The 13177-nt window shown below is 45.3% G+C and overlaps 1 protein-coding gene and 1 long non-coding RNA gene across 4 annotated transcripts in view; one reads left to right on the top strand and one right to left on the bottom strand.

Annotated features, from left to right (window-relative positions):
* Positions 1-5002, bottom strand: part of LOC116790731 — a 32425-nt gene extending 27423 nt beyond the window's left edge. Inside the window, exon 1 of the long non-coding RNA XR_004358472.1 lies at positions 4988-5002. This is a non-coding gene — a long non-coding RNA (uncharacterized LOC116790731). The remainder of the gene's footprint in view (positions 1-4987) is intronic.
* The window catches only part of RAB3B (RAB3B, member RAS oncogene family), a 51821-nt gene continuing 42707 nt past the window's right edge, over positions 4064-13177 (top strand). The window contains exons 1-2 of one of the 3 annotated variants that reach the window (XM_032695984.1): positions 4073-4171; positions 9162-9242. In XM_032695984.1, coding sequence (XP_032551875.1) covers positions 9222-9242 — 21 coding nt within the window. In that variant the 5' untranslated portion in view covers positions 4073-4171; positions 9162-9221. Of the gene's footprint in view, positions 4172-9161; positions 9243-12672; positions 12761-13177 lie in introns of those variants that run through there. The other 2 variants (XM_032695985.1, XM_032695986.1) reach the window with 2 other exon arrangements.

Below are 13177 nucleotides of genomic sequence, written 5' to 3'. Positions count from 1 at the left end.
AGGGGAGGTTGCTGCCTGGAAGGAACCAGGAAACAATTAATGAAGGTCTGTCAAAATGGTGAAAGTCACTTCGTCTCAAAACTATTTGGCATATTAACTCATTCCCGCTTTCCTCCTTGAAGAAACAGGTGCTGATTTGTTAAGCAGTTGGTCAAATAAACTCAGTTTGCTTTTCCTTTCAAAGTTTGTCCAGAGTAAGGAGTGGCTGTGCACAGTTCCCAGGCCTGCCATTGTCCCAAGAGCACCACTCCTGCCAGGGCTGGTGATTCACTCCTGCAGCACCAGCCCGGTGCCACCACGTCAGCAGAGGAGGAGGAATCTCCACTGACAACTCCCAGTCAGCTCCTGTGACCTGTCACAGGCACTGGGGACAGGGCCTGAGTGATCCTCTCTAGGCTGTGAAAAATGTCATGACACAATGGCTAAATCTGCAGAAGGTTCCTCTGATTAGGGATGAAAACAAAATAGATGTCCCAAACTTCTCTATTCATAATTATGTTGGAAGCAGAAACTGGCTGACCTGTGCTTACAGCATTCCAGGTTCAGACTCAGACCAGTAGGAGAGGCAGTTACACACCATCCTGGGCTGGCAGTCATCCCAGGACAGGGCACAGTGGCCCATCAGGTAAAGTGCAGGGAGCAGGCAGGGTATGTTCTGGGCATGGAATCACCGAGTGGGTGGGTGCTGTTCCCGTGTTCTGCATTCCTGTGACCAACACAGCTGTCTCCTCCTCCATTTCACAAGTTCCTGCTGTGATGTGGGGGATAAAGGGGAGACAACTTCCTAGAGTTTCCCCTTTCTCCCATTGCTGCCACTCCAAGTCAGGGCAAGGGAGAGAAGCCCATAGAAGCAGAGAGAGGAGCTTGGGCAGAGCTGAAGGGACAGAACAGTCTGGACTGAGTTTGGCTAAGGTTGTGGGAACTGGCTGATTAGACATAATTTGCTGGTCTACATTCATTTTTTGGCCATTTTGCACATGCACAGCATGGTGTAGGTAGACATGCTGCAGAAATATTAATTGATAAGAACTGCAGATGTTCCCCCTGCTTTCTGAGTGTGTTTCAGGTCACAGCACAACATGCTGTGCATGAAAGAAGCTGCATTGGCAGCACAGTCAAATTTGGATGTCACTTTATTGTGTTATTTCTGATATTATGAACAATGTTCATTTGTAAGGATTTTGGTGCATTAGCCCTGTTAAAGAGAATGGAATTTGCACACATCCTGGGGACACAGCATGGGCTATACGTGTTTTTTATTCCACACTGAGGCAAAGAAGCACCTGGGTGAGTGCTATTCAAAAAAGGAGGATTTTGTTTTCTCCTGGAGGTTGGCATGTTTTTATCTGGCTTCCCTTGATAACAGCTGGTAGTGAGCTGAAACCACCACTCTGTGTGCAAACTGTGGGATCCCAAACTTCGGGATACAGTTTTGTTTATGTATGCCCAATGCTTATAATGAGCTTAGGCAATGAATCTGTTAGACACAGGGTCATTACTATTATTACTTCTTACAGCATTACACACAGCAGACCTTCATCCTTGATTTAAGTGTTTTGGTGCTGCTCTTGCTTTAAGAATAAATAAATACATTAATTTTAAAAAAACCCCTTTTTAGAAAAGAGGTAACTAAAAAGATTAAAATTGTTTCCTTAGATCGATTGCACTGTGTGAGGATGTAGTGTCTTGAATTAAAAATGTTGGGAGGATAGTAGATATGTGTTGTGCTTGATAAATGTGCTCTCAGTACTGCTGTGAGAGAGTGAGATAGATCCACACGTCAGAAAACAAGATAAAGCACAACATCTGCTCTTCCCTTCTACCTCCGTGAGCTTGTGGGAGTTCTTTCCTGTTCCCTCATTTCCTCATCTATAAATCTAAAATAACACAGGCTTCCCTTACTGGAAGTTGTGTAAGCAGCTCATGACTGTACAATGTTAAAACCTGGAAGGGAAGTGCACTAGGAGAGCAAAATATATTCTCTCCATAAATTATAGAAACATGGCCAAACAAAGCGATAGACAGAAAAAATCACTACAAATTCTCCTGTCTCCTAATTACCTGGGTGCATCCCTTCTTTTGGTTATCCCTGACTGAGAAACGGCTTACAAATGAACATTGTTCATAATATCAGAAATAGCACAATAAACGGGATTCAGGGGTGGCAAGAAATCTGGAAAAGCCTTTGGAAATTAGGCTGAACAGTGGCTCTGCACTTGTGGCTGCGATTATGGGATGTGAAACCAGGTGATCCCTAAGCAGATGCCCAAGTGAGCCTGTGTCATAAGTGAGCCCTTTGCATCAAAGGTGCAGGTACCTGCTTATGACTACTTGCTTTCTGTGTTGGTGCTTTATAAGGCTGTTGGCTCACAAGAGTTCTCTACACTGAGGATCAGGCAGCAGGCAGAGGGAAAAGCATTATCTCTGTTACTGCAGACACTGTGTTGGGTAGAGTGGAAGTCAGGTTTTGGAAAAGGCAGAGATCACCTTTCCCAGAGCAACAAGAGGATTGCAAGGAGCTAGACAGACTTTTGTAGGTGTCAAGCCTGTTAGGCTGTCTTTGAAATGCCTTTTGTAATGAACCTGGGATTCTGTTAGGCTGTTGCTTGTTTAGTTGCCTACATAAAGCTGATATCTTACTTAAGGCTTAAATCCAGGCCTGGCTTATATAACAATAATTTGAGTTGTGGTTTTGATGAGGGTAGAAAATCACTCCGATGCTGGGTAGATTTGTCCCCTGAGCCACCTGGTAGATAGCTCGGGCTTGAGTAACATGGAGCAGCTGTATGGTATCTCTGATCTGCAGTGAGGTGTTCCTTAAAGCTTCTTGGTATCTCTCCTGTGATTGTTCCTAAAATGCACACCTTATATACCAGTTGTATAGCACTACCACATCAACTACTCAACTGCCCTGGTAAAAATGAAGCAATAAAAGCAACTGTTAGACTCCTTTAAAGTGGTTGAACTGTTATAAAGCTCAAGCAGCTCCAAGGGCTGGTTGACATACAAGCCAGTCCAAAGATCACTGAAGATCAGATGCTGAATATCACTAGATGTGCTAAAGGCTCTTACAAGTAGACAAAACAATTGCTGTCCTGTGTGGGCAGTGTCCAAGCTGAGTCAAAGTGCTGTACATCAAACACAACGGCACAATGAACCTGAGTGGAGAGGGAAAAGTGTTCTGAGAGAGGCAGCAGAGTGTAGAGGCATCTGCAGCCCCCAGTTTTAAATCATTGAGTTCAAAGGTTCTCCCTGACTACAGAAACCCTGCAAATCCAGCACCTTCAAGTGGCTCCTGCTCTGGCATCCCCTTACAAAGTGCCTCTCTCTCTCAGAGCTGCTCAAGAACCCTGTCTTTGTGCTTAGGCACTTGCTTAAATCCTGGCAGTGGGAAAGGTGCTGCCATTTTTGCTTGCCGGTTGGGAAGCACCTCATTAGTTACGCCAGAGATACATAATGCCCATTATTTTGTTCTCTTTGTCCAGGGGATTATCTCTGAAAGCTTTTTCGGTTTCCCAGCAAGGAATAGACCACAATCAGGTCTCTGATTTGAACTTGGGGTCTGGAGGATTTTAAAGCCAAGAGGGTCTGCTGCAACTCCTTCACCAGACCTCTTTCATGCAAACACAGATCGCAATCAATGCCTCGCTTTTCTGCCTTTTCATCAGTTCAGATGTAGCTCCTGATGCCACAGGTGCCATCACCAGGCTTCAGAGTTAACGGTTCTACTAATGACAATTCCAGACCGTGTGGAAAGTGAGACAAGGACGGCAAATTAGGGTGGTACCCGGGATGTCTTCCCTGCCACCGGGGCTTTAGGAACGACTGAGGTGATTCTCATCCCCAGGAGCCGTGCACGGAGCGGAGGGCGAGCACCTGGTTGGGGCCACCGAGGGCTCGGGCAGCCTGCCTGTCTGTCCGTCTGTCTGCTCACCTGCCTGCCTTCCACCGGCGGCCGCTCCTCGGTGCCGGGCACGGCGGAGTCCCCCGGCCGTCTCTCCCAGCCGGGGCCGCCACCCCCGCCCCGCCGCGCTCCGCCCCCGGGGCCGCCCCAGGTACCGGCGGGGGGGCGGCTGCGCCACGCGAGCAGCGGCCGCGGGACCCGCACGGCTCGGCTCGGCTTAGCTTGGCTTCGCTTATCTCGGCTCGGCTCGGCGCTTCTCCACCGCAGGTAAGAGCTGCGGCCCCGCGGACAGGGATCCTCCCGCGCCGTCGGGGCGCTGCCTTCCCCTCGAAAGTACCGGGGAGGGGGCTGCCGGCGGGGACTTGCCGCGTCTCACCGCCCTTGCCGGGACTCAAAAACTCTTTCCACCCTCCTCCCACCGTGCGTCGGGGCTGTCCCCGGGCTCCGCGGGCCGGCGCAGGGGGCAGGAGGTGCCGGGCCCCGGGGCAGGGGGCAGGAGATACCCCCGGTGCCGGTGGGTGCGAACCAGCGGGCGCTCCGCGCCCCCGAGGTGCGGTGTGGCGGGCAGCCCTCGGGAGCGACGGGGCAGAGAGGGCAATAGCAGTTCCAGTTCTAAAATAAACATTTCCCAGCAATGCGAGGCGATATAATAGTCCTTTATCTTTGAAATATCCTGAGCACGGGGCGGGGGGGGCGCGGGGGGAAGGCTGGAGAGCGGGGCCTTCCCAGCTGTTCTCCAGCTGGTGTGTGACCCGCCCGTTCCCGTCACGCTGGGCATTGCTCGGCTTGGGGAGTGCGAGCAGGTAACAACACAACTACCCAGCGATAAAGCACTGCCGGGGATCGCGGTGCCGTTGTCGCTGCTGGGGAAGGGCAGAGACCCGGGGGGGTCGGACTGTACAGCCCGCCCGGAGCTCCCACCACCGAGCTGCTGTTCGGCAGGACGGGCAAAACACCGGACTTGGATGTCCACCCACGCTGCCCTACGGCACTGGGCAGTGAGTCCACTGCACAAAGCCAAAGGGATCAATCATTCTAATTTAGTTCATAAAAACTCTCCAGTTTGTCCAGTATTTGCTGTACAAAACACACTTTTTTTCCCCCATACTTTTTGAGTCTACACGTTTATCTTTCCCAGTGTTTTCTCCATGCTCCCAGCAGCCCGGCAGTGCTGCTCATCTGATTGAGGGGGTAACACTGTGCTGTGGGACTGCAGGACAATATCACCAACACCAGCATGAGTGGTTCCACCTTTTTGCTTCCCACAGCTCTGCCTTCATGCTGTCCTTTCTTTCTTACAAGGATGACATATTGTGTGCTTATGCAGTCCATCAGGTTGATCTGACCTAAATTAAGTCTAACCTCTCAAAAAAAAGAAAAAGTGGGGGTTAATTTTAGCCTGGATTTTCTCTTGTCCTGACACAATATAAGAATGTGGCCTCAGAATACGTGTTTTTGTACAATTCTTTGGTGGCAAATCTGGTTTCAACCTCTCCTGCTGTTTCCCATTACTTATTCCTGATCCAGTGCTGTACTCTCAGCTGTGGAAGTAACAGTCTGTGGGGCTTCACAGTAGCCTAGATTAGCTCTGGGTTCAAATAAACATCTTCTTATAAATGTTTTTTTTTCCCTCCCAAGGTAAAAATGTCACTGGAACTCTAATTTGGATTTGTGTAACTGTACCCAGATCATGGGAGAACTGTTATTGGTTTATCGTGGGTACAAGATTGAATCCATACACTGCTGTATGAAAGTATATAACTAAAAGGCTTTTATTTCCTGCTATTTGTGTTTGCTATCCTGGAAGTGGTTGCATATGCATTCACTGAGACTTTGGTATGATCACTGTCTTCAGGACAGTTTTATCAGAAGAATTTATGGTGTACGTCAGAAGAGAGACAAATCCATCTTTAAATCAAGCTTCCTTTGCAATTTTGACAAAATCCTACTGTCCCCCTTGCAGATCTGATACACTTTCAGGTAACAAATTGAGAACACTTGCTAGCTCTAGGTTTTACAACAGTGGTTCTTGCTACATCTGGGTGTAGCAAACAAATACATTTAGTATTTGTTAACATGATAGTTGTTGTTGTCGTGTAATAGTCATGCTAGTTGACTTGTGAGTGGTTCAGAGATAGTTTTTTCTACCTTCCTTTTATTTTGATGCCACCCCGGATTAAAACGGGCAGGTCTCAGCATCACATTTCAGGGTCTTGGATCACCCTGACTGGTTGTAGTTCTGCAGAAGGGCAGTCCACTTGGCCCTCCCCAGCAGATCCATGTCTGTTTGTTACTGGTTTGGCTGAGGGAGCAGGTTTTTTTGGAGCATTTCTCAATGGCTAACATTGAGAAGTATCCTGAACTGGTCATTTCAGGTATGATTTTTGCTGTAAAAATGTGTCTCGTGCTTCAAGTTCTGCCTATTTAGTGAGCTCCTGGAAATGTGGGCTTAGCTTAGTGCAGCACGGTAGTGTTTGATATTTGATGTAAGCATTACGATTTATGTTTGGAAGTATTAGCTAATTAAACCAGGGGAAATGGGGGATCCCAGTTAGCAGGTGGCTTACTTTGCAGCATGGAGAACATCATAGCACAGAGAAATGAATTAACTTATTCATCACCGGTTTTCTGCTTGGAAGAGGAGGATAAAAGGCAGCAAATTAAACTTCAGCACTGCAGTGGCATCCTGAGCTGGCCCTGTCTCTGTGTGGTTCTGGTGGTTTCTACGAGACAATACCAATCTCTGGTCACCTGATTTGGTCAGGACAGCAGCTTGCTTTTACCTATAAGTGAAAGGTTTCAGACCCAGTGATGCAGAAAAATGTGTAGTGCTGTCTCCTGCACACTGGTGGAGGGGTGTCTATCTGAATCTGCAGGTGGTCTCACTCTAGCTCCAAATAGGATGAGTTCCATCACAGATAGGGTGAGTTCCATCATGTACCTGAACTTTCCTTATCTTCCACCACCATGGGAGGGCATGATCATGGCTTTCTCCATGGAGGGCTGCAGAATGTAGCTGTGCCTTGCCTTCCAGCTGGGGAAGGATCAGCAGGGACTTACTTGCATGTGTCTTGTAGCAGAGCTCGTGCAGATTCTTCTTGTGTGTTGCCCAGAGTTCTTTCAGGTCACTGTCAGCGTGTTCAGCGGTGAGATACTGGGAAGTACTTCACTATTTCCAGTTCCTTCTTGGAGAAACTGAGGCAGAGCTGCAAGGCTGGAAAGCCCATGAGAAGGAGACTGAAGTCTGTTGTCTCGGCCATTGCTGCAGTGTTTGTGACAGGAGGGAAGGGCTTTAATGATGGTGAGTTTTGTAACAGCAGTCAACCTCTTCGGTGCGTGCTGTTCTCTGGATTTGGGGTCAGCCTCAGCTAGTGGTTCTGTAGGCTTAGAAGTTGGCTGGCTCTTGGGGTTCCAGAATTCAATGGAATATTCAGGGAATTGTGGAAATCTCTGCATCTACTCTTTGGTGCATAAGGAGGATATAAACCCCCTGTTCTGTGCATCCCTTGGGAGAGAGCTGAGCTGGGCTCAGTTAGTGCCTCCCCTTTACAAGGGGATATTTTTCTCTGTATTTTCTGGTGTAGCATGTTTGCCAGTAGTCACGGAACCATGTGGTGATAGAAGAGTCACAAACACTCAAAAAAAGACTGATAGAAGAGAGTAAAAAAGTGGGAACTTCTATTTCTTTACATTTTTTTACCATTGTAAAATTAGAGTGACTAATTCCTCCTTCCTGAGAGTTTTGTTGTGGCTCTAAAATGGACTTTGAGGATGTTGAACGTTGTGCAGGAAATGGGAGAGGCCTGGTTCCAGATACACAGAGACATTTGGCTCGAGGAAATCTTTCTAACGACAGTCCCAGCCTGCAGCTGAACTACAGGTAGTTATGAAGTTAGAGAGTTGATGGCAAAAAGGTGATATCTGCTGGTTCTTGACTCTTGTTCCACAGCCAGAAAGTTCTTAAAAACCTTTTTAAAGCTGTTTTTAAAGCCTCTGTTCCCAAATCTAAATGGGTAATTGTAATAAATAACCACTGACATTGCTTAGAGATTTTTTTATCTTTCAGTTGCCATGCATACATTGAAATTATTTGTAGCATGTAAATTCCAGAGCAAATCCACTACAAGCATCTTCTTGTAAAGACTTCTGGAGTCATCAATAAAGGCATTTTAGTTTTTGCTGACAAGATCAGGAGTTCATATTTTTAAAGTAATAAACATAGACTTTCTATGTAGAGAATTGAATTACCTTTGTTCTAGATTTATCAATTGAGCTAGTTAGATGACACCCCAAAATGAAGTTCTGGATGGTACTGAAGTGCAAGCCAGAGGCTGTCACAGTGAGCAGCTGTTGCAGAAGGCAGGGGTATGAGAACAGGAGGAAATGTAACCGATACCAGAAAACGTGCAATACTTTGGGCAAGAGCAATGTGCAGCCTTGTTGCCAAGTGAGGTGATTGTCAATTGTGTGGGTCGTGAGAAAGGATTTGCTTTTGATCCAAGTTCTCACCTGGAATAGGTGGCTGCAGCTTGTTGTTTACATAAGGTCCGAGTTTGCCCACGTGTTTTGTCAGTCTACACAAGGCAAGATAATGTAAGTCAGGATGACAAAAGGTGGTGTGCCCTGGTTACTGGAAAGGCAATGCACCAGAGACAAAGTTGGCCTTTAGATTGTATTAGCCATAAAATAGATGACTAAATTCTGTTATGTTTTTCTGCTCTAAATCCAGAATGACTATTACTTTGAGGCAGTTATTTGTGTATAGATGTGCTGTAAGTTGCAGACATTTCCATGTCCTATTGCAGTTGCTTTTGCAGCACAGTAGACTTTGATCCAGGCTTTGTGCAAAACACCAGTGTGTACAGATATATTTCAGCTGCTCCTTGGTTTCATTTGCTTTGCTGCCTTTCTGCAGGAAATGTGTGATGATTCCTATTTAAGGTTTTCCATCCACTTGTAAGATTGATCTGGAACTTTTATATTAGCTTAATCAAGATACTCTCCCTTTAATAAACTTTAAACTGATGGCTCCAAATATCTGCTGCTATCTTAATATCTGTCACTAACTCAAGCACTGTTTCTATTCTCTTTGTACACTACAGGATTTTCCTCTTCCCAGAAGGAAGCTCAGACCTTACACAGCAGTGTGTTCCCAGCCTAACCTGCCTACCCATTAGTCTCCTACCTACTATTCCCTAATATTCTCATTATCCACCTTTATCACAAACATTTTAATCCTTTTGCTTCTACATCGCAGGTTCAACAGTGTGACCACTCTATTGATTCATATACTCACAACAAAGCCTTCATCTGTCTCATGGATTATAGATCTAAATTGGTAACTATCGCTTGCTTGCAATATTTATTAGCGGTTTTGTTACTTGCTCACACTCTGTTTTCTGCTTCTGATAAATCTCTCTTGTAGTACAGCATTGGTATAAGACTCCATAAGGTCATGGCCTTATTTCCTTTATGAGCTTTATTCTTAGGACAACACACATTGGTTATAAAAAATTTCCATTGCTTGATAGAAATTCGATTCAGAATTTAATTTCTGAAAATGAATACAAAAATATTTATTTTCCAATGACAGAGCACATAAAGGAATGAGTTTTTATAATAGAAAATTAACATAGATGTATAATTTGTGAACTAGAATATTTTAATTTAAATGCACTTTTAAAGACTCTTTTTGGGGAATAAAACCCTACAAGATATTAACTCTTTCAAAAAGAAGTTACACTGCATGTTAGTAACATCTCTAGTGGGTTACTGTTAAACTGTAGATGTTAGAGATTAAGAAATCTTTTGGTTTATCTACTTTTTTTGTTGCTTCCCTTCCGCATAACTTACAGAATAGTTTCTACAGTCTTTTAGCATCTTCAGGGCTGTCTGCAGTGCTGCTGTCCTTTGTTTCTGTAAGAGCCTTGACCCATGTGTGATCTATTTGACTTTAGCACAATGCATGTGGGGTTTTTTTAAACTTTGACCTTTAATTGGGCTCATTATTTCTGCTTTGCCAAATGAGTGTGTCTAGAAATCTCTTTTCTTCCTTTCACACTCCTAAGTGCCTATGGATAGCCGGGAGTCCAACAGGTACAGCTGTGTTTGTGACTATGCCCCTTCTCTAGTTGCCAATATCTTTCTTAGATATTCTCTCTTGGCTGACCTTGAACAGTGGAAGTCAGAAACAGTACTGTGAAAGTAGGAAAAAAGAAGCTTGGACTCTGACATAAAGGAATGATTTAACACTGGCAGCTCTGTGAAAAGAGTGTCAGGAGAAACAGAGTGGCCCAATTGCTGAAAACACAGACATACACACACAGAAAATGAGGCTGGACCCAGCCTGGAGCAGCTGTCATAAGATCTTTGACTCTTAGAAATATAGAGGGGTGGTTTCACCCCATCTTCTCATCTGCCTGAACAAAAAAATGTGTCTGTGCTGGCAGATGATGATGAAACAGTTAAACAGTCACGTTTAAATTGTTACTGGTCCTATGTAACACAACATATGTAGGAAATTTAAGTTTTGCCTTTAAAAATGAAACAGTGGCATATTAAAAGACGTTTTTACTGCTAGAAATGCCCAGAAGCTGTAATATCCAGAACACACAGATTCATAAGAAATTGAATTTATTAGTGGGTGGTTTGAAGTATAAGTTGTGTCAGTGTGACCACGTTTCATGGTTAACTGAGGTGACTGACAGAAGACAAGGAGACTTTTTTCCAAACTCAGACTTCTTTCTCACAATGTTGTGAGAGAGAGTGAGACATGGAAATGGTCGTGTCTGTGAACACACTCATGTGGTTGCTAATAGAGATGTGTAACTTCCATGGGATTGATTGGATTTCTTGTTTCTTGGCTGTGAGAGGATAGAGAAGAGCACTCTCCATTAGTTTGTAGCCAAAACTTCAAGGAGCTGGCAGCACTTGGAGTCAACCTTAGCTTTTTTTCCTGGAAATAAATGAATGGTGAGATAACAGCAGTTGATTTCTAGCCAACACTTTGGACAGTTCATGTATTTTACTGAAGTTGGCTGTGGGCATTTACTGGGCCCACAGTCACTGCCAACAGGGGTGGCAGTGATCACTTCCAGTGATTTCTAAGAGCAGAAACACTATGCTGTTTGGTGTTTCACTACAAACTATTTTGATTCTTCACCACAATGTTGGTCACAAACTGAAGAGCACAGCTGTGTGAATCCATCTGTATGACACATTTCAGTGAGCACTGAAAGCAGCAAAGGCTGGTTTCCCATGGAGGTGTCTTAGGGCAATAGGTTTTTTTCTTTTAAACTTCATTAGACCAAAATAGAAACTAAATACAGGAGAGCCGCCTTGACCGAGGAACATATTCTTTGGTGGCTAATAAGCTCTGATTAAGATTTTATTGCTTTAGAGCATTTGCAGCAACCTGCTCTTACGTGGTTTCTTTGTCTAATAAAAGATGAGCTCACACTGCAGGCTTTTTCCTCAATAGGGAAATAATAAGGTATCTCATAGCTACGTAACTGCCTATTTTCACAAACTAGTTGGAAGTGGATGTGTTTGAGACCTTGCTCCCATTACTAAAGCACATGGGGAAAAAAAAGGTTGTCAATTTTAGTATGCTCTTAGCTACAAAGCAGCGGGCAGAGAACTAAATGATGCAAGGCCTCATACTGAAGTGTCCTCAAGGACAATCTGATTGGCAGCTTTTTCCTCTCCCGTGTAATGGGTTTTATGGAATGCAGCTAAATCTTTCCTGTACAGGTATTTTATTAAGGATTATTCCAAGGCAGTCAAAATGGAAACATTCACAAGCATATCCTTTGCCCTCTGCATGCCAGTTGTGTTTGATGTGATCTTCTGCAACTGAACACTAGTCAGGGTGTGAGACAGCAGAGATGCTGCTCTATTTGGAGCCATCCTGACTGAACAGTGTATGTCCCTGTGTGCCCAGGGAGCAGGGGGCTACACTGCCAGCTAAATGGCCTTGGACCAAGGAGGGAATACAACCCCCTGGGAACAATGGCTGTGTGAGCTGTTTGGATGATTTGGAGGGAGCTGCCCGTTGTCATCGTTCCCCTCTGCTGCTGCTGCAGAACCTCCTCCAGGTGCTGGGGGCCTGCAGGAGATGTGATTCCATGGACCTGTCTCTCAGTAGCGTAGCAACTGCCATGAGTTCCCACTGCTCTGTCCCCTCTGCTTGGCTCTCTCAGCTGGGCTGGATCAGGAGCTAACCAACTTTACAAACAACCCCGCAGAACAGAAGTTGGAGGAGGATTTATTTTTAACTGGGATCTCTCTGTGCTCTGAACCAGCTCTCTGTGGGCTACAGGACTGGCATGACTAGGGAGTGCTTGGAGCAGGAGTGAGACAATAGGTGAGGAAGAGGGAGGGGAGGAGAACTGGGAGAAAGGTCTGCTGTTTCCTGGCTTCAGAATTCAGCACCAATTCAGGGGCAGCCCTGTGAACACTTTCAGCCCGAATGCCGGTGGAGCTCATCTTCAGTCATGATCTGCCGTGAGAGGAGTAATCAGAAATTAGAGCAAAAGTCCTTTCAGTTCCACTCTACTGACCGGGGTGGGGGAAGGGAAAAGTCAAATTTAAGCAAGGGGATGGAATTTTCTTTGAAATCTTTGTGCTCTGACGCTGCCTCTGGTGATTCAGGGCGCTGACCTGCAGCATCTCGAGCGCAGCACAGAGGCAGGCGCAGGCCAGCGAGTGTTGTGCTTCTATGACAACAGCCCCGCACTCCGTGCAAGTATCATTTGATCTTATTTTCTGTGTTGTGCTTCTAACAAAGCTGCTCGAGCTGGCCACATTCTGTAATTGCTTTCTTAACTGACATCTGAAAGTCACATTCTTAGCCAGGTACACTTCTGATTAGAGCAATCTAGGGGGGTTAATAGAAGCAGCAGTGCTTCAGGTAAAAGATCAGCTTGGAGTGTGCGGGTGGATTCTGTGAAAGCAGGGGTAGAAAGAAGATATTGATTCCTGTATGATTAGTGGAATACTTCTTTGTTAAAGGTCTGCCTCTGAATCTTTAAAGGACCAGCCTTCAAGTGGTGAGGGCTTCTCACTTTTTTCAAGCCCCTGTGAGTGGAATGGAGAAGTAGAGATTTTTATTTTTTTTTCTTTTTCACTTGAGTGCATGAGTGTTCTCAATGGCATTTGTGGAAATTACAATGTGTACGGGGAAGATAAATTACTGAAACGGACAACTCTCATTGTCTTCCAGCTTGGTGATGGTACAAATCAACCTGATGCATAATCTTTACGGCTGAGATT

The sequence above is a fragment of the Chiroxiphia lanceolata genome, chromosome 9, assembly GCF_009829145.1.
Source record: "Chiroxiphia lanceolata isolate bChiLan1 chromosome 9, bChiLan1.pri, whole genome shotgun sequence".
NCBI classification, from domain to species: domain Eukaryota; kingdom Metazoa; phylum Chordata; class Aves; order Passeriformes; family Pipridae; genus Chiroxiphia; species Chiroxiphia lanceolata.
Note: the sequence above shows the minus strand (reverse complement) of the source record. Positions and strands in the feature narration are given on the sequence as shown.